Here is a 20508-nt window from a genome sequence, read left to right as displayed (position 1 = left end):
TAAGGCTGTACTGTAGTGGAATTAACTGGAAACAACTGAAATGAGACTGAAACTGAAGTCTTTATCCGTTAATTGCCCAAACTCATGCTGAGTAGGTGCCAGTCTCTCCTATTTCAGCCGGGTCTTGTGTACTTTTCAGAATAAATTCTCCCAAACACTGTAGTTTATTCAATAAGGCTTTATTAGATTTTCACAATATTTGAATACTGTCTTCATTAACAGTGCTGCTAAATATATCCAAAGTTACTGCACATATCTTTTGATTGTCCTGAATGATGTAAACGGAAGCAGTCTTTATTTGACCTGACTTACTCAGGCTCAAGTGTCTGTAATCTTTTTTGTAATGTCAGGTCAAACTAAACAACCTTAAATGACTTCCCTAACTGTATCAGAAGTATATTTTAATAATACCAAAACCGTGTAATGTTTTACTTGCCCTCTTAGCCTTGGTTCCCTTGGTTTCCAGGTCAGGTCTTAATCTAATATTCCATTAAGGAACATTATGTAGTTGGCAAGATTGCATCTCTCCCTTGAGAAGAGAACATTCTGTATTTCCTGCTCATTTTATCCTTCTTTCCTTTCTAATAAACTGTTCCTTATGCTTGACCAGCAAGGTTGTTCTTTTTTTTTCTGCTTAACTGTCTTTTATGCATAAATGAAACACAATTTCTAGTGCTATGTTACCCTTTAGCCTGTCTAATAACTGGTTTACTTTAAAATGGAAGTCCCTAATCTAACATGGAATAAAGGATTATTTGTTGCTAAATAAAACCATGAAAGGGAGTTGTAAAAGGGGGGAAGAATCTAGACATGGCATGAATAGATTACAAAAAGTGTTTGAAACCATCTCACATTTATGGATAATGGAATGCTTACAGATGTGTACAATACACACCCTACACCAATCATTTACCACGAAACAGTAGCAGACCACTTTGCACTTGAGTCATGACAGAGAGTAAATAATCCAGGGATAATACTTCAAAGAGGGATATTTTAGGGTGATTCTTTGTGTTGTATTGTCTCGCCTTGCCCTTAACCCTTTAAGATGTTCACTTAACAGATTAGGCTATGGTTGTAATTTGGTTCCTAGAAACCAACGTTATTTAAAGACGACTTCTCATCTTTTTGTAGATGATTTCAAATTGTGTATAGTTCATCTGATAAGGAGTTGAAAGCACAACTGCAAATGGTTAAAATTTCTTTAGATATAAGAATGGCATTTGATCTTGATAAATGTGCATAAGCAGCATTTAAAAAACGAAAGCTGCAGCACAAAGATATCAACCCTGGAAGAAAGTGTATAAATATTTTGCAATAGTTGAAGGCACAGCAATAAAACACGAGCAAGTGAGAATAAAGCTCCGTCAAGAATACTTCATAATAATAGACCTTGTATTGAAAACTGCCATGACATCTAGTAACAAAGTTCAAGATAAAAAGCAGTTTGCTCTTCCTGTTCTAACTTACAGCTTTGGACTGATTGGCCCCAAAAAGTATTGCATCATTTGGACCCTAAAACAAAAAAATAATGCTTCATGCTTAACAAATGATATAAAAATCAGTGTGTATGAATGTTCTATACATTACTTGCTCTGAAGGAGAAATGGGCCTCCTCGTAACTGACTACATGTGTTGATCTGCAGTTGTGGGACTGCATGCATATCTACTGACCTCTCATCTGATCAGAACATAGTGAAAGTTTTAAAACATGAAGAGAAGTCTACAATGACATCTTTGCTTAGTTTAGTAGAAGCATTTTAGAATAAAGTGGGAATGGAAATTAAATCAGTAGACAAAACGCACAGTAACTGAATGTGCCAAAAAACAAGAGAGAATGTAAGGAAAAGCGTTAGATTAGAAGAAAAAAAAATGGAAAATCCATAAATGTATTGACAAGTACAAACAATCTCATTTTGACCAAGACTTTATACAGAAATGGTTAAGGAGAGGTGAAACAAAAAGATGAAAAACTTAATGGTGGCTCAGGATAGTGGACTTGCATACCTGTTGGTTTAAAAAGTCCATTGAGAACATTGGAGAAAGACACATGCAGGTTCTGTAAAACAGAACTCAACCATTGCACATCTTGTTGTTGGGTGTGATTCATCTGTCAAACCCTCTGACATGAGTGTAAGACACAATATATGGAAAGACTTCTGCACTGGGGTTTGTGCAAACACTACAGTATAGAAGTAGCTGAGAAACATTGGAAACATGAACCACAAAGCATTACAGAAAATGTTTATATCACATGGGATCACTCATTACCATCAGTTAAAAAAACAGATGTGAGAAAAAAATGGTTATAATAATAGCGTGACAAAAGGCAACAGTAACCGTGGTCATTGAAACTGCTACCCCCCCCCCCTATGATTTCAGTGTCGTATTTATTGACAGAGAGGCAGTGTTATAAAGTACCAGAATTTACGAGCCAAAATGAAAACAATGTGGAAGAAAGATACCTAGACAGTTTCAATAGTAGTAGGAGCAGCAGGACTAATACAGAATTTGTAATTTTACTTTGATATGCTACCAGTACATGTAGGCCCATAGGAATTACAGCTGGAGGCAGAATTACATTGCAGGTGCTGAGAAGAGGACTGTTGGCTAACATCAAAGACTGAAACAATACTAATTTCATGAACTCTAATCATGTTGTTACTTAGGGATGAGGTCCGTTCCCTTCATAGTATTTGAAACACAAAAAAAAAAAAGACACTGATTTTTTTTTTTCCCTCTGTCATAGATGTCTTTTGCCGTCAAGCCCACCCACCCATCCCCAACACACACATCATTGGAACACTTATTCTCCCTTTCCTACCAGGACTGCTAGTTTGTTGGGGGGGGGGGGCTGTCTGCTGCTTCTGGAGGGGAACACCTTATAGTTACCTTGACTTGTTTATTCATTCATTATTTGCTAAGTCCCACTTGGCCAGTGCCCTCTTTTGGGGGGAGACCAAGGCAGTATTCATGCTTACTAGAGGAAATTTGGCCAGGGCACCAGGGATCTTTCCCTACTTTTTTTTTTTTTTAAATGCCACCTGAACTACCACTAACTCAGGGAGCTGGAACCTTGGTTCAGTGTCCTGTTCAAAGGACAGTACATGCAGGAGTGCAGTATTCCCCTTACACTGCACTGCCATGCCGGTATTGGGAAAATTAGTACAGGTATCTGGTGTAGGAAGAGAACTCGCAGCTTTATGGTCTCCAAGCACCAAAGGCACATGTGCCACCTGTTGACCCACTGTCTGGGCTGGGGGAGAAGACATGATCCCTGATGAGCCATCTTTCACTGGAAGATTTTAATTTTACCCCAGCCTATCCCTGGCACCTTGTGCTTGGCCTGCTATTCTTTCATATCAGTGCATGTATACATCCACGTAGTCATGGAGTTACAACACAGGCACAGTTTGACTGATAGTGTCAAAGAAAAAATATACTTTAAAAATGATCAGTACACGATAGGTTCAGGTTAAGGCACTTTAATCTTGCAGCAAGGAGACAAAAACGTGCTAATACAGTTTGTCTGACTAGAATCAGGAAATGCAAGCATTTTTATACATTTTCTAATAAAGACATTGCCTACCAAGCTGACGTAGTAAATCACAAGTTTTAACATCATCATTTCTTAGTGATTGTTTTTGTAAAATTCTGCTTGTACTATCAATTTTTGTGAGAAACTTCCTAAGAAAAACAACGTGGCCTTGGCTAGATATATGCAATGTTACCATTCAAGGTACTATGGCTAATTTGAGCACAAAGCAAGTATAGATTGCAGTTCATTTCTCCAACAGTCCTTTGTCTGATGTCCTTCAAGGATGCATCTGCAGTCCTTACAAATGGGTTGTCCTGTCGTCAGGCAGCCCTTCGGTCAGCCGGATTCCAAAGTCTGGGTCTGGCCTCGGCTGGTGTCGCACCACCCGACGTCATAGCTGCAGTTCTTCGGGTATAAAGGCATCAGCCGACGCCATTTTCCTCAGTCTTTCTTGCCGCGTGGCGCCCGAAGCAGAAGCTGTTCGCAAGTGCCGGTCGGTCAGATCCAGAGATTACTACTACCGAATACTACTTCGAAGACTTCTAAAAGCTAAGTACCCCGTTGGGGACTCTTTCTTGCCTCAGCCGATGTCAGAAAAAGTGAATAACTGTTTAACTTGTGGGAAACAAATACCTCATAAAGATTTCCACTCTTACTACTTACCTTGTTTAGGCCCAGACCATGACGTAGCAGCTTGTTTAGCCTGTGCTTCTTTCAACCGACGAACGCTTAGGCGTCGGTCGGAGTTTGCTGAACAGTTTTTCGGCTCAGATTTTGCGTACATAATGCCGTCGGATCCTCCGACTACTCAAATTGTTAAGAAACGCAAAGAAAAGGACCGACACTCGCGGTCCACGGTTTCGGCCGAAACCACGGTTAAGCAAACCGCGAGTGTCTCAGTTTTGGCCGAAACCGAGCAAACGGTTCAATCTTCAGCCGAATCCATGACTTCTACCCTAGTTGAATCGGCCTCTGAAGTTTTACCTACTACTGTGGTTTCACAAGAATTATCGGACACCATCCCTTTGGATGTTTCTACCCCAGCACATGGTGCTGCTAGGCCTCCTGCAGCCATGTCTATAAAGGCCTTTGCCAGGGCTAAAGCAGCCAAAACTTCTAAGTCTGTGCCTGTTAAGCCCCCCTCTCACAGGCCCAGTTCCAGTTCCCAAATGCTTACTCTGGCAGAGGATCTCATCTCTTTAATAAGGGGATCCCAATCTCACCCAGACAGGGCCTCTCAACCTCCAGAAAAGAGACCTAGAGCAGAGCCCCCTGAGCCAGTGTCCTCAGATGACTCTTCTGATGATACAGACAATACAGACCATCCAGAGGCTCCTTTTTCTACTTATGAAGATTCCGATGCTGAAGAATCGATCCCTTCTGCCTCTCCACCAGAGGAATTTTCCTTTGGGGAAACATTACATGCCATGAGAGAGCAATTCCAATGGCAGGGACAAGATTTCTCAGATTCAAGAAAAAGGCTTAGGACCTTTTGACACTTACCGCAACATAGGCCTTTAGCTATACCTCCAGTTCTTCCTGTTGTGGATGATGCATTTAATGATGCTTGCACTGCTCCTGATACTTTACCTCCAGCCCCTGCTAAGCCCGATAGGTTCTACAGGGTCCCGGACACTCATCACCATTTATACAAGGCTCCTTTTGCAGATCCTGAGACTATCTCCCAGGGGCCTAAGGCAGTAGCTTCGACCTCAGCGAAAAACCCTCTCCCTTCTGAAAGGGAATCCAGGTCCTTAGAGATGGGGTAAAAAAGTATACACCTCTGCTACTCTCTCAGCTAGAGCTTTGAACTGTCAGTTTCATATGATCCAATACCAAGAGTTTATGCTTGATCAGTTAACTGAGAAACTGTCCTCTGATGATTCTTTAGATAAGAAATATGTTCTAGAAATGGTGAATAACATTCAGCAGGTTAGTAACCATTCCTTAAAATGTGGCTATGATGCACTGGAGGCTTCATTTAGATCAGCCATGACTGGCACAGTTATAAGAAGGCATGCATGGTTGAAAGAACAGGTCTTGCCGGATCATGTTAAAGCAAAGCTATTAGATGCTCCTATGGATAAGGTCAGTCTGTTTGGTTCTCCTGCCCAACAGGTACTGAAGAAAATGGAAGAGAAGGCAAAATCTGTACAAACAGTGAAAAATTTCTTACAGGTTCAGCCCCCAAGGTTTAGCAGGAACTGGCCTTCCAAAAATTGGTCCTTTCCAGACTCCTCTAAAACTCAGAGAGGCAGGAATAGGCGTTCAAGAGGCAGAAATCAATCCAGAGGTGGTGCCTACAGGGGACGCCAGTGGCAAGGCAACAACCAGCGAGGCACAGACACAACCACGACCACTGCAACAGGACAATCACAGTGACTTGGCTCTGACTCCGCCTACCAGGGAACAAATAGCAGCACCCTTAGGCGGAAAGTTAGCCTTATTCTCAAAAAACTGGCACTATATCACAAGAGACAAGTGGATTTTGCAAACTATAGACCAAGGCTACAGGTTTCATTTCCACACTTTACCAGTAAAAAGAGGAATGCCAAACCTACCACCAAATCAAAAGACAGAAGCTCTAAAACAAATAGCTCAATTAGCAAAGATGAGAGCTGGGGAAAAGGGTACCACCTACAGAACAAGGCAAGGGATTTTACTCCAGACTCTTCCTGGTACCAAGAAAAGAGAAAAATGGGAGGCCTATTCTCGACCTGTCCGCTACACATTCATCATTGTTCCAAAATTCAAAATGCTGACCCTACAGCAACTTCTTCCCATGCTGGGCAAGGAGTATTGGCTGGTAACTCTAGATCTCAAGGAGGCATACCTGCACGTCCCCATATGACCAAATTGCAGAAGATACCTCAGATTTCTTGCAGGATCAGAGCATTATCAATTCTCAGCATTGCCCTTTGGCTTATCTACTGCGCCCAGAGTGTTCACGAAATGCCTGGCATCAGTAATCGCTCACTGCAGGCTTCAGGGAATCCAAATTTATCCATACCTGGACGACTGCCTGATACAAGCGGACAACAAAACAAGCTGACACAAGACTTACAAAGAGTCATTTGCTTACTACAAGCCCTGGGATACACAGTCAATTTAAAAAAGTCAAGACTGATACCATCCCAAACAATAACCTTCTTGGGTGCAGAGTTGGACACAGTAAAACAGATGGCATTCCTAACTGCAGAAAAACAAGAACAACTTCCTCTCTACTTCTTGGCATTAACAAAGCAGAACAAACTAACAGCAAGGAAAGTACTGCAGGCCTTGGGCTTCATGGCATCCTGCATAATCCTGGTCGCCATGCCAGACTGCATATGAGAAAGCTACAGTGGTACCTAAAGAATTTATGGTCTCAACACAGGCACAGCTTAGAAACCGAAATACCACTAATCCCATGCCTGAAACAAGAGTTCCTATGGTGGGCTCAGGCATGCCAGTCAAACCCAGGTTTGTCCTTCCACAGCATTCAACCAAGCCAAACCATCACAACGGACGCCTCAGACCTCGGTTGGGGGGCCCACATGCTGGACAAGTGCATACAAGGCTTATGGACTCCAGATCAGCTGCACCTGCACATAAATCAAAAAGAAATGCTGGCAGTAAAACTAGCAATCCAGAATTTCAGACCATTCCTCCAAGAAGATCAATTGATGATAAGGACAGACAACACCACAGTCATGTGGTACATCAACAAACAGGGAGGCACTGATTCATACCCTCTATGCCGAATGGCTCTGGACCTATGGAATATGGCTCTGAGTTACAACATTCAGTTACAGGCAATATTTGTACCGGGAAAAGAAAACATCCTAGCAGACATGCTAAGCAGAACTACCTCGGATGCTCACGAATGGATGCTACACCCGGACATCTTCAAGGCCATCACAAAGAAATGGGGACTGCCACAAATAGACCTATTCGCATCCCCACTCAATCACCAGCTCAAGAAATTCTGCACAAGGACATACCACCCACTTGCTTGGAAGGTGGACTCTCTATCCTTCAGTTGGAAAGGCCTGACAGCATATGCATTTCCACCTCTTCCTTTGATGCACAAGGTACTACTGAAAATCAAAGAGGAACGTCCAAGGATAATTCTGATAGCTCCAGATTGGCCAAGACAACATTGGTATCCATTACTGAGGAGCATGTCTCTGGGGAAAACGTGGACACTACCCCTGATTCCTTTGATGTTAACTCAGAGCGACTACAACATCCTGCATCCAAACCTGAAAACTCTGCAACTGACTGCCTGGAACATTACATAAGAGCAACTAACCCAGATTTATCCCAAAGGGTTAAAGACATTATCCTTGAGGCCCACAGACCTTCAACAAGAAGGAACTACGCAGGAAAATGGAAAAGGTTTCTCATTTGGAGTACTGAAAGGGGGAAAGATGTGTCAAAGGTAGACATTGCCAACATCCTGGAGTATTTGGCAGAGCTTCTCCATACAGGCCTGTCCTATTCCTCCATCAAGATACATGCATCAGCTATTTCTGCAGAATACAGCTTGATCCCCTGTCTTTTCACATCCTCTACTCAGGCAGTTTCTGAGAGGAATTAAGAATGTAAAACCTCCTAGGAAACCACCATTACCAGCATGGGACTTGAACTTTGTGCTAGAAAAATTGACACTCCCCCCTTTCGAACCAGCAGCAACAGCAGATCTTCAACACCTATCCTGGAAAACTGCTTTCCTGCTGGCAATTACTTCAGCAAGAAGGGTATCGGAACTACAGGCTTTAATGGCAGTACAACCCTTCCTAATCTTCCATCAAGATAGTGTCCATGAGAACTAATCCTACATTTATGCCTAAGGTGGTATCCTGAGTGTCTCTAAACCAGGCAATCCACCTACCTACCTTCTTCCCCAATCCACAGAACAGGGGGGAAAGACTGCTGCATACCTTGGATGTACATAGACAGTTGCGCTACTACCTGGACAGAACCAAGGGCAATAGAAAAACTGACCAGCTTCTGGTAGCATATGCAACAGGAAGGGAAGGAAAAGCAATTTCCAAACAGACAATCTCCAAGTGGATAGGAAGTTGCATTAGATTCTGTTACTCCTACCATGGAAAGCAAATTCCACAGAACATAAGGCCTCATTCTACAAGGGCTACAGCCACTACCACAGCTTTCTTACGATGAGTGGCTACCAAGGACATTATAGAGGCTGCTACTTGGACCTCCGTGCATACATTTGCCAAGCATTATAACTTACCTCTATACTCTAGATCCCGAGCAGGGTTTGCCACTGCTGTTTTGCAAGGGATCCTAACTACACCATAATTTCTTCTTCCTCCTCCCCTAGTTTGGCTATGGTATTCTACCCATTTGTAAGGACTGCAGATGCATCCTTGAAGGACATAGTACAGTTTTGTACCTACCATAAATGTAGATGTCCGAACAGGATAGCATCTGCAGTCAGGATTACCCACCCTCCTTCCCTCTGTGGTATTCCTAGGGTATTTGCCCACCTAATAGCTAGCTGGGGATTTCTTATGGTGTATTTGTTTGTATATATGTACATACATGCTTATTTTTTGTGTTTGCCTTCTACCTTTTGGAAACATTGGCATTTATCCAAAAATTTAGCTATCCAAGAGGGCAACTGGCATCTGGGGCAAGAAACACTGAGGAAAATGGCGTCGGCTGATGCCTTTATACCCGAAGAACTGCAGCTATGACGTCGGGTGAAGTGCGACACCAGCCGAGGCCAGACCCAGACTTTGGAATCCGGCCGACCGAAGGGCTGCCTGACGACAGGACAACCCATTTGTAAGGACTGCAGATGCTATCCTGTTCGGACATCTACATTTATGGTAGGTACAAAACTGTACTTTTTATCTCTTCCTTCTGCAGCTGTGCGTGTTCTCATACTTCGAACAGAGCTAATTGTTCAAAATCATTACATTATAGAATATGGCATTGTTCATTCATTGCTTCCTGACCGAGCAGATAATCACCTGCTTCTCAAGTACATTTCCAAAAGGCATAAACATGAATTTTGCTGTGCTAGCAGTTACTAGGTCAGAGGCATCTTGCAAGTTTCAGAAAGCACACTGCAGTTTCAAAAGCATCTTTTTGTCTCATATAAAACTAAGCTGTATATAAAATAGTGCATATAAAATAGAATGAAAAACGTGTTAACTCATTTAGTTTCTAATTAGCATTAAGCACACACATTAATACATATTTTTCTGACAGGTACCATGCACTCAACTTGAGCTTTAGTACCGCAATGTCATGCATCTCTTTCTTAAGATGGTGTCAGCATTTGTGCAGGCTGAACTGCCTTATTTTTACAGAATGTCCAGAGTTTTGCCTCATAGTTTTTGTGTGTTCTTAAAAATTTGTGGTTTTTGGTAAATCTCTGAGGATTGAAGTTAGTAAATAATGGCATACATTTGAGTTAGACTTTGTCCTCCAGAAAATGCATGTTAACACTAATGCTGTTCTAGCAAGTCTGAGTTTATAAGAGCAATAGTTGAAATCTGTCCCTGTTTTTTTTGGTCGTTGTCCCCCCTCCCCCATTATTTTAGGCTTTGTCCAGATGTCTTGTGATAAGAAATTGACAGATATGAAAGCAAGCCATCTGCTCTTCATCACCAACCTCTCAAGACCCCATATCACAAGTTGATTCTGGGTCACAGTCTGTACTTTATACCTTTACATCACCAAACCATTTTCAAGTGGAGACTTTTGATTTGCGTTTATTGAATATAGTCTGCAACAGTTTATGGCTTTGTGATTAATGTATGAAAATATCAAAATTTCCAAATAATTAGAATTTTTATGCTCAGTTTTTCAGTTTGTCTTTCCCTTTCATACAGAGAGCTTCTGGCAATCTGCTTATCTTGTGTATGGCTTAATATTGCACCTGGTCATCTGGGGACCTTACATCTATGTCTAATACAGCTGGAATGCTTGTAGTAAAAAAAACTTTGCTATATGAACTGATTTTCTGCTTCAGCTGTCATGGTGATTCTCCTGTTTGACCAAACAAATGGATTCTCTTAATGGCTCTATAATTGCACCAAAATATTTTAGAACTCTGGAGCTATAATTAACCATTCCTATAAGAGTTCTAACTTTTACACTGGTTGAAGATGCCATGTCATTTATTTCTCCCATCTTGTTTGGATCAGGTTGATAAGCTGTTGTTGAAACCTACAAATCAATGCAATTCAAGGTTATGCTCATCAAATTTGTACTTTTGTTAGAAACACATTTACTGTGTAGCCTTAACACCTTTCTTTAAAATCTCACAGTAGTCTACATCTCTGCCCAGACTATCTTGTCATTACTTATGTTTTAAGCATTTTTCTATTCCTGCATGACTTGTTGTATAGCATACTGAATGATCTCAGCAGCAGAAGTGATCCCGAATATCAATCTTTATCTTGTTAAGCATATGCCAGTAGAAAAACTGGTGCTGCTTTCTTGCTTGGATGAATGAAGTTCAAGCTGATGATCAGCTAATGAACATATATATTTCACCATTACTAATTTGGGGTCTTTTCCCCTTCTATAGCTATATTGCCTGCTCTTATAGCAATGCAGATCTTGAATAAAAAGGCTTAAGTGATGTTACTTTGTGAAATGCATGGTATGGGGCTTCATGCATTTTCTGTTACATATTTTTGTCTCTGCTGCTCTCATTGTTTGCATGGATGCAGCAGTTGGGAAAGTAGAACAATCTCACGACCAGGTAGTCAGGCTTACACCCCAGACTGGGGCCATAGTGGTACATCAAGCTTGTCCCTGATCAAAGAAAAAATAGTCACCCCTATACCTCCAAGTGGCAGCTCTCTTCATGCTAAGCAGCTTGGAGCTTTTTCTTATCCCATCACCTCCAAGCATGTTGACAGATCCTCTCTGACTCTGTGGGCAGTGGGACAAATCAGGTTTACTTAAGCATGTGTCCTACCTCAGACCCATGGAATAGCCGCATCCCTTGATCTTCCCTTATCCCTCCCAGCCTGATATATTCTTTGAGCTCTAACCTCTGCCTGATCTTGAAGGCGCTATCATCCATGCCCATTTACTCTGCCTGTGCTCTGCCATCAAACACCCAAGCCACTGTTTGAACTTGGGTCATCTGGCCATAATTAGGGCTTCATCCCTCTACACCACCAGTGCAGGCTTTGTTATGCAAGTTTTTGGAGTTTCTCTACCTCTTGCTCAAATTTAACTGAAAAGGAAAAATCCTTTGCAGTTGGACTAATGGGTTAGCTTGCAGATTGTGTGCATTTTGGCCTGGTAGTTCTTCAGTTGTTCATTGCCAATGATAAAGTAACATGTCCCTTCTGTTCATTAGTATTATATTATAGTACTGTAACTGTTGCTTGGCTGTGGAATTACTTAGCAAGTTTTTATTTGCCCTGCATCACTTTCTCCAATTTTAATTTCATTTATTCATTTTCATTTAGTAAGCAGGAAAGTTTATCAATCCTTCTTGGACCATTTTCCCCTATAACTAAGATCACAAGGAGAAATACAGCATTTAGAGTAGCCTGATAAATATTTTTTTTGGTGGGGTGAAATGGGAGTAAAGAATAGTACCCAAAGACAATCAACTTATACATGAGACAAATGTAGCAAACTCAACATAGGCAGTGACTGTAATTTGTGAGGCAGACATACTTATTAAATGTGCAAGCCCATCGGATACAGGTGTCCCTCTTCAAGAGTGACTTGGGAGCATTGTCTGGTTAACCGGTTTTGTTCAGAGTTGCACAGTTTCAAAAACATTGGACATCTGGTAGGCTGAGCAAGCCCACATACTGAAGTAAAAAAAAATCTGAGTCACATCTTGCAGCATACTTTTAGTAAGAATTAAGCACGTTCATCCACAAAGTACAGTACTGTACTGGCTCCCTCCCAGAGGTACCAGGTTTGACATATAGGTGGAGGTACTGCATCAGGCAACATTGGCTGGACAACTCTAGATCACCAAGTTCTTTGGTAAGTTTGGGCTAAGGTCTGAGTAGGTAATGAAATTCAGTAACATGTTACAGAATCTCCGTATCTCTTCATGGTATAGTGACATCCCCTTCAGTTCAGTACCTTTAGGTATTGAGCTACACAGTTTGCCCACCCTTATGACATCATCAGAAGGTACTCCTGAATAACAGGAGGAAGTAATAGCTCTGATGTAACTAAAATAAAAAATCTATATTTTAGAAAAAGGAACTCTACTTTCTATGATGGGAGAAAATTGCAGCAAAAAGAAGTGATAAAAAAACTTTGCACTTGGTCCTTATAAAACAGAGGCTTGACTGATCATTTATAAGCAGTTTAAACTAAATTTGCTGCTAACCTCCCTTACTCATCACTGTCTGGTTATCCAATAGTTATACTGCTTAGAACTACCACACTGTGTAACGTACTCCCCAACTTGTCAACATGCATAACTGCTTTCATTAACCTAGTAACTGTTCACATCTTAACCAGTGTCATCTAGCATCAGCTCCATCCAGGTGTTACACACTGACAAACTCGTTACTTGTATCTAAATATAACAATTATACAGACTACTCTCTGTTACCAACTACTTTTCCAAACATATGGAACATCATACCACTCCCTAAAATCTTTCAAAAGACTTTAAAGTCTCATCTAATAAACATGTCCCTGCCTATGCTGTTCACCTGGGTAGTTAACATAGAACAGTTGACAAATTACCATTCCATTCTGTAGGAAATGTTATTTTCTACCCATGTATTTGTCAGTTACTCTTCTACTTCCCTTTCTTCCTCTTTTTTACTGAATGCTGTACATGTGTTCCTCCTTTGACATGGATAGAATAATCAACATGCACCCTCTTCTTGGCGCATCCTCTTTTTCTTCTGCCTCTCCATTCTACTTTACCGGCTGCTGTTTTCCCTGTATGTTCTGCTAGAACCTGTCCTGTATTTTGTATTACAGTCTTGTCCCCTCCCCCACAGCTTTCTCCCTGTAACTACAGTACTGTTTTCCAGTTCATAGTTGGGCAACAGACTAAATACAGAAATACTCTGTCTCCTTTATATTAATTGTATACCTCTGTGTAATACTGTTTAACAAACGTCTGTTCATTTTTTTTGCACTACAGTTTTTATTACTTTAACCATGTGTTCAGTTGCTATATATGCTTTATCGAGAAAATTGCATTTTTTTGTATTTTCCTGATTACTTTTGCATGTATGCTTGTGTTGTGTATTGTCATCCTACTTATGTTTTTGATTTTCTGTTAATATAATTGTAGTTTTCTTCCCAGGCCTCTGCGGCCTTTGCTGAAAAGGGGTCTAATACACAACTGATGTTTCTTGGTAAACAAAAGTAATCAACCAATCAATAAATAAATAATATGCATAGTTTGCTGTAGTTCTGCCAGTGTTAATTTCAAGAAAGAATCTAGGAGTCGGCTATGTTAAATGTTATTAGATAGACACCTGTTTTCTATAATTGCTGTTCTCATCTTCCAAGAAGAGGATGAATGAACCTGTGCTTAGCAGAATGGCAACTTTCCGTGGAAGTTAAGAATTTTATAGCCAGTGCCACGTCCTTATATTTTGCCACAAGGTGACAAGAAAGCCCAGCAAGTAAAATTTTCTTGGTTATTGATCATCTCTTGTAAGCCACTGTCAGTTACCGCAGGTTTGGCCAGAAACCTGGGTGGGTTTGTTGACCAGGGGTAATCAGAAGATTGAGGCAGATTGCAGTAGTCTAGGGAGCAATGTTAGTGAGAGAGAGGCTAAGATCAAAAGGCAGTTGCAAAAAATAGTACAAGAAAATGAGTTGCATTTTATTTGTATTACTTGTGTTTTTGGAAAGTTTTAATTGTGAAAAAATCCGTCTTGATATTATGAGACATTTTTTTTTAGAATGTGTTAACTGTGACTGCAAACATCAGGCTTTTTTTTTGTTTTCCCCCCTTTGCATAGGCCGGCGCCAGATATACCACCTTGGTAATCAGTTACAACTTAACCAACATTGTCTTGACACAGCATTCAATTTCTTCAAAATGGCAGTTTGCAAGCATCTGACTCGTGGAAGAAAGATGAATCATGTGATTGCAGCTTGCCTTTACCTGGTCTGTAGAACAGAAGGCACACCTCGTATCCTTTCAGTACAACATTAAATGCATATCAGGACTATTGCACAGGGTTTATCACCTATCTAAGAATGGTCCATCCAGTATTTTTCTTAGGAGGGATGATTACAGTATGTGTTTAAAACTTACTAGCATCATAATTAATAATGTTTATTTTTTGTACTTTAAGTTTAATTCATTTTTGATTGTGCAGGTAATATGGCCTAAATCTTCAGTAATGCATTTTGCTTTTGGTGGGACCACTGAATTTTCACTTCGTGTGTGCTGTGTAGTTACTGACTTATTCAGAGACAACAGTGTAAGACGTGTCAGTACAGAGAACTGTATTTCAGGCTGATTACTGCCTTTTTACTAGAGAGCCACTTTTACTGTTCCGGTAGTGTAGGTTCACAGGTTGTTATAGTTACGCCTTTTGAAACCTGGCAACTGCAGCTCCATTGGTGCACCCAAGTAGTAACCCCCCCCCCGTTAAAGGTTACATACCTAACTCAGGATCTTTCTATGAAAGTCTGCCAGTTTGGCAAACTTCTCGAAGTAGGCAGTAGACATGCAAAAAAAATGACATGGGGGATCCAAAAAGAAGGGGGAAGCCTCCCACAAACCAAGACAGTCCAGCAGTTCTGAATGATTATCTACCAGTTGTAACCCCCTTTCTTTTCTGGCAAACATTTAAAACTCCCCAAAAGATTTGGCTCTTCATTTCTCTGGCAACAGGTAGTATCAGACAAATTATAAAAGTGATACATCTATGGTACAGATGGCAGTGGGAATCTCTACCTCCTTTTCAGGGGATTCCTCCTTATTCACCAGATCATACTCCCTTTTTCCCCTCATGTCATTCAGTGTCTGATGAAGGGAGTCATAAAGCCTGTTCCACTTTCTCTGAAAGGGAAAGATTTTTAGTAAAGAATGTTTCTGGTACCAAAGAAAGAAGCCTGTTAGCTTTCCTTTCTCAATCAGTTTCTGAAAGTCCCAAAGTTCAAAATACTATCACTTCACAGTCTGTTACCACTTATTCCATCTTTCATTTTTTTTATAACACCATCTTTCATTTTTTTATAAGCATGTTGATGATCATATTCCTATAACCTTCGATTTCAAACATTTTTTTAAGGTTTTCTGTGTCTGGATTATTCTGTTTTCGGTATTTCTCTGTATGAATACCCGTGGAGCAGTGGATTACTCAGCGTCTAGCTCCGATGATAACCTTCTGCACGACTGCAAGGTATTCACATTTTTCTGTATTTAATCAATTTGCTTATCTTTGCAGAATCTCCTGCCAGGAATCTCTCATTTGGGCGAGATCACCTTCATGGGCTGTATCCGGATCATCATTCAAAATTCTTGTTTAACTCCTTCCCACAAGATTGTTTTCCTCGGGTGTCTCCTAGCTACCTCATTTCAAGGGGATTTACTTCTACAGGAAAAAAATAGATGCATATGTAGTTATTTTGTAGAGTTTTTCCACTCAGCCCAATTCTTTAACAAGGAAATTTCTCGGGATACTAAGATTCATAGCATCTGTGATTCCTTTTGCCAGAATCCACATGAAAAAGTTTCAGTGGTACCTAAATTTGTGTTCCCAACATCAACACCCTCTAACATTTCAGATTCCACTTTTGAGATTTGTGAAAAGGGAAGAACTTTGGTGGAGAGACCAATTTTATCTGAATCTGTCTCCCATTCTCCCTTCTAGCTCCAGCACAGTCTGTAGCAACAGATGCCCCACAGTTTGCTTGAGGAGCTGTTTCTGTGGGAGTAAGAGTGTCAAGTCATTGGAACAAAAAGACCGACCACAGCATACAAACATATGACAGATGTTGGCAGTCATAAATACTTTCAACTCTGTCATCTGTGGTCTCCAGGGCTGCTACAAGTGATGACAGACAACACCATGGTGCTGTGGTACATAAACATGGGGGTTCAAGATCCTACCCTGTGTGCAGGTTAGCCATGGTAGCCTGGAATAGTGATAAAGCTGAGTCTCATTTTGCAGGTATCGTACATTCCGTCAGACCAAAACATTGTAGCAGACAAGCTGATCAGGACCAGGACAGACCCTCATGAATGGATGTTGAATCAGGGGGTCTTACAAGATTTGATTTGGCTGTGGGAAAACACCTCAGATGATCTATTTGCCTCCATTCACACAAACAACTGGAAACATTCTGCTCTAGGACTCCTTGCAAATAGACTTGGAAACAGATGCATTCTCATTTCTTTGGATGGAATGTTCCTTTATCTTTCCTCGGATGTTTGAGGTCATTGTGTACATTTAGAAGGACTCTCCAAAGATGATTGTAGTGTCTTTGTTTTGGAACAGGCAACAGTGGTTCTACCTGTAATGATGGGATGTACTGCCAGCCATGCCGGGAGAAGTAGAGCAGTGGATGTATAACTTATGCCTGCACAGCTAGCTGGAATTATGTAAAGAATTATGCCATGTGTGTATCAAACTGATTTGTGATTATGCTTGTGTTTAAAAATGTATTTGTAAAGTTGATGGTGTTAAAATGCATCAGCATTGTTTCCTGCTGCACAGAAAAGAAATGTACATGCATTATTTTAACTGTGTACATTGTAACAACGTATTCTGGAAAAAAAGAGGTTAATCCACCTGACTTTGAAAAAAATATTCTTGAGATTAAATCACTTTATGGGTTAAGACATAAAGATGTTATCCTGCAGTTTTGAAGGGTTCCAGAGATGCAATGTCTGTACTAGAGAACAGTTTGTAGCTCATGTAGGAAGAGTGGAATGGTTTTGTTTTATGGCTTCCAGATGCTGCAACAGATCTTAGAAAAGCTCCAGATATGTATGGTAGCACATAGGTGCTAAACCCTAGCAACTTCTACTGTTGGTAATAGTGTGGGAAACAGAAGTCAGATGATCAGATGCATGTGATGTCATTCTGTACAGAAATGATGTTTTAATATTAGAGGAGATAGAAGTCTCAGGGGCAGTTTGTTCTTGGAAACCTGACTAGAAAGACCCTCACCCACATCATCTTCTCTTGCAGTAGTAAGTAGCTTAACTAATGAACAGTAATTTTTTTGAGTCAATCAGGAATAGATAGTGAGACTAGCTAAATACTGTTTTTCTGTATCTGTGTGAAACTTTCCATCTCTGTTATTTTTAATATTTCCTGTGACTGAAACTCTGGTGTTTACTGTAAATAAATATTTAGTATTTTCATGTTTATTTATTATTAAATGTATTTAATCTCCTCACTGTGGCTGGTCCTTTTAGAAGAATATTTAAGTTTTGAGAGTATTTGCATATATTTATTTGGTGAGAACTCTGGCCACTCCCGAAAGCCTTGCTGTTTGGTCAACATTACCATTTGTATTAATATTAATTTCACCTAATATAATTGGGTACCCTTGTAACAACCTTAGGTAGTTGGCTTTGTAGTGCCTAGTGGCAGTGATAGCTACCTTAGAGTCTGGGCAGAAGGGGTCATAGATAGTAAACCTGTGTCAGCCTTTCCCAGGGTGTGTGTGTGTCATCTACTTGGAGCAGGGACATAAGGTACTGGTTTCACAGATAGAGTGGTAGAGGACTTGGCTTGGGCACTCGGTTGAGGACTTGAATCTGAAGCTGTGCAAGTGGGGAGTCTTACTGGGGACCTGGAGAGAGAGATATTGAGAAATCCGGATCCCGGGCTGACTGTGTTCCCCTCTGTGCTCTTAGGGGAAATTGTGCTTGATGCAGAGCGATCTGCATTTGGAAATACTGAGTGTATCCATTTGTATTCCAAGTGACTGTCACTCTCCAGTGTCCGTGGTGAGGATTCAGGCTCCTTGATTACTGGCCCAGAGTGGGAAGTCACACTGTCTTCTTTTGGAAATGGTCTAGGGCAATTTTCACAATCTTCCTTATAGACTGGACCTGCTCATCCAAGGCAGTTGTTTGATGCACTCCAACTTGAAACAACTTCACCCAACTGCTTGGATGATGGATCCTAATATCGTTTAGGCAACTGTTGTCTGAAGACTTGCAGCAGGTATTAAAGGGAACAAAGAAACCTGTTACTCGTATGTCATGTATATTGGTAAATGGAAAAGATTTTCATGCTAGTGCTAAAATAAGAACAAAGACCATTATAAGACTAGTATTTCTCTGGTTCTGCAAGACCATTTTAAGACTAGTATTTCTCTGGTTCTACAGTATTTGTGAGAACTGTCATCTGACCTTTCTTTCTCTGTCAAGGTTCATTTGTTGGTCCTTTAAGCAGGTCTGCCCATGGATTCCCCTCTTAGAGTGCATTCATATTTCAAAATATTTTAAATGGTTTTGCTTACCCATCCAAGTAGGAAAATAAGAACTCCTTGGAATCTTAATTTTGTTTTGGAAAAATTAACTCTCGTCTCATTTGAATGAGCTCTTCAGTCTAATTTGAGGTTTGTAACCTGGAAAACAGTTTTGCTGATTGCTCTGAGCTCTGCAAGAAGTTTCTGAGTTGTAAGCTCTTGGGTTGGGTCAATCTTATATCACTGTAATATAGAACTTCTTTGAGAACTAATCCCTCATTTGACTGAAGTGGTATCCAAGTTTATTTTGAGTCAAGCTGTCTGTCCCCCCCTGCCTTCTTTCCAGAACCTAAAAATGAGTGAGAAAAGATCTTCGTATTATTGGTGTTCACAGATAACTTGGTTTAGATCTGTCATGATGGTATCCCTAAGAAATTCTGGTCAATTATTCATTTCTTGTAAAGAAACCTGTGTCAAAACAGACAGCTTCCAAATGGTTGTCCCATGCTGTCTCTTTTTGCTATTCCCACCACAACAAGTCAGTTCCAGAAGTGTCAAAGGCACATTCTGCTATGACCTTGGCTTCATTAGTGGCTTTTTAGAAAGGTGGGGTGGGGGGACTTGAAGTATTCTAGAGGTAGCACCTTGGTTCTGTGTACATGTACAATGTGCTGCAAACTAGATTATTTTTCTAGGTTTAGTGCAGGCTTTGCTAGGACCATTCTCTGGCGCTTCTTGACCCTCATTCTTCCTCCCAGTTTTTATAAGCTTTGGTGTTCTACCCATGTAGCTAAGGCTGTTGCAGCAGTGATCGTTGAAACATCTACTGCTATGGTAAGTTTACTTGCACAGCTGTACTTACTGTGCTTGTCAGTGTATTTTTTGGTAAACACTGCTTTTTTGGTACTTGTCTTTTGTTTATTATTACTGACATTGCTTACACATTTCAGGCTTTTTTCTTGGCTTAACCATGAAACAGCTTAATGCTTCCTTGATTCTTCTTTCCTCAAGTCTTGAGAAAAAATAAAACATTACTTTACAGCCTTTGCCAGTTCAGTAGGCTGCTGGTTTGCCTTAGCCACAAATGTTGTGTTCCTCCAACCACTCATCAGTTTTCTCTGGTGTAGTCCCATCATCCACCATGGATTGGTGATTAGACATGCACTGTGGCTGTTGGAGCCTTCTCTGTGTTTCTGGGAGAACCACTCCTGTTGGTCTTTGAAGAAATGACGAATGCTTCTCATCCTAGCCGGACCCGAGTTTACCCGTTCATGGAAATGATGTGTTTAACTCTAATCAGGCTGCTTCTGTGGATTTTCCTTGCAAAAGGAAGCATAAGGTTAAATATTTATTGTCTCCTTTCTCTCTCACTGTAGACAGGGAAGATTTATTATGTATTGCTCAGGTCTTAGTTCAGGCTCTTAACCCATTCATTCTACGTAGTTATTCTGGTAAAAGAAAACAAAATTCTCTTTTTTCTGATTATTTCCAGTCTAACAGGAAATGCTTTTGAGGGAACAAAGTCTGCTATTTCTTCTCAGGCGACGGATTCTGAGGAGAATATTTGAGTTTCCATTTGAAGATTTCTATTTCTGAAA

At 40.7% G+C, this 20508-nt stretch overlaps 1 protein-coding gene across 1 annotated transcript in view; it reads left to right on the top strand.

The window, feature by feature from the left end:
• Positions 1-20508, top strand: part of BRF1 (BRF1 RNA polymerase III transcription initiation factor subunit) — a 2040227-nt gene that overhangs the window by 219972 nt on the left and 1799747 nt on the right. The window contains exon 4 of the mRNA XM_044074370.1: positions 14488-14661. Coding sequence (XP_043930305.1) covers positions 14488-14661 — 174 coding nt within the window. The remainder of the gene's footprint in view (positions 1-14487; positions 14662-20508) is intronic.

This window comes from Protopterus annectens, chromosome 6.part0 (genome assembly GCF_019279795.1).
Source record: "Protopterus annectens isolate FY-2018-M chromosome 6.part0, PAN1.0, whole genome shotgun sequence".
NCBI lineage: Eukaryota > Metazoa > Chordata > Ceratodontiformes > Protopteridae > Protopterus > Protopterus annectens.
Note: the sequence above shows the minus strand (reverse complement) of the source record. Positions and strands in the feature narration are given on the sequence as shown.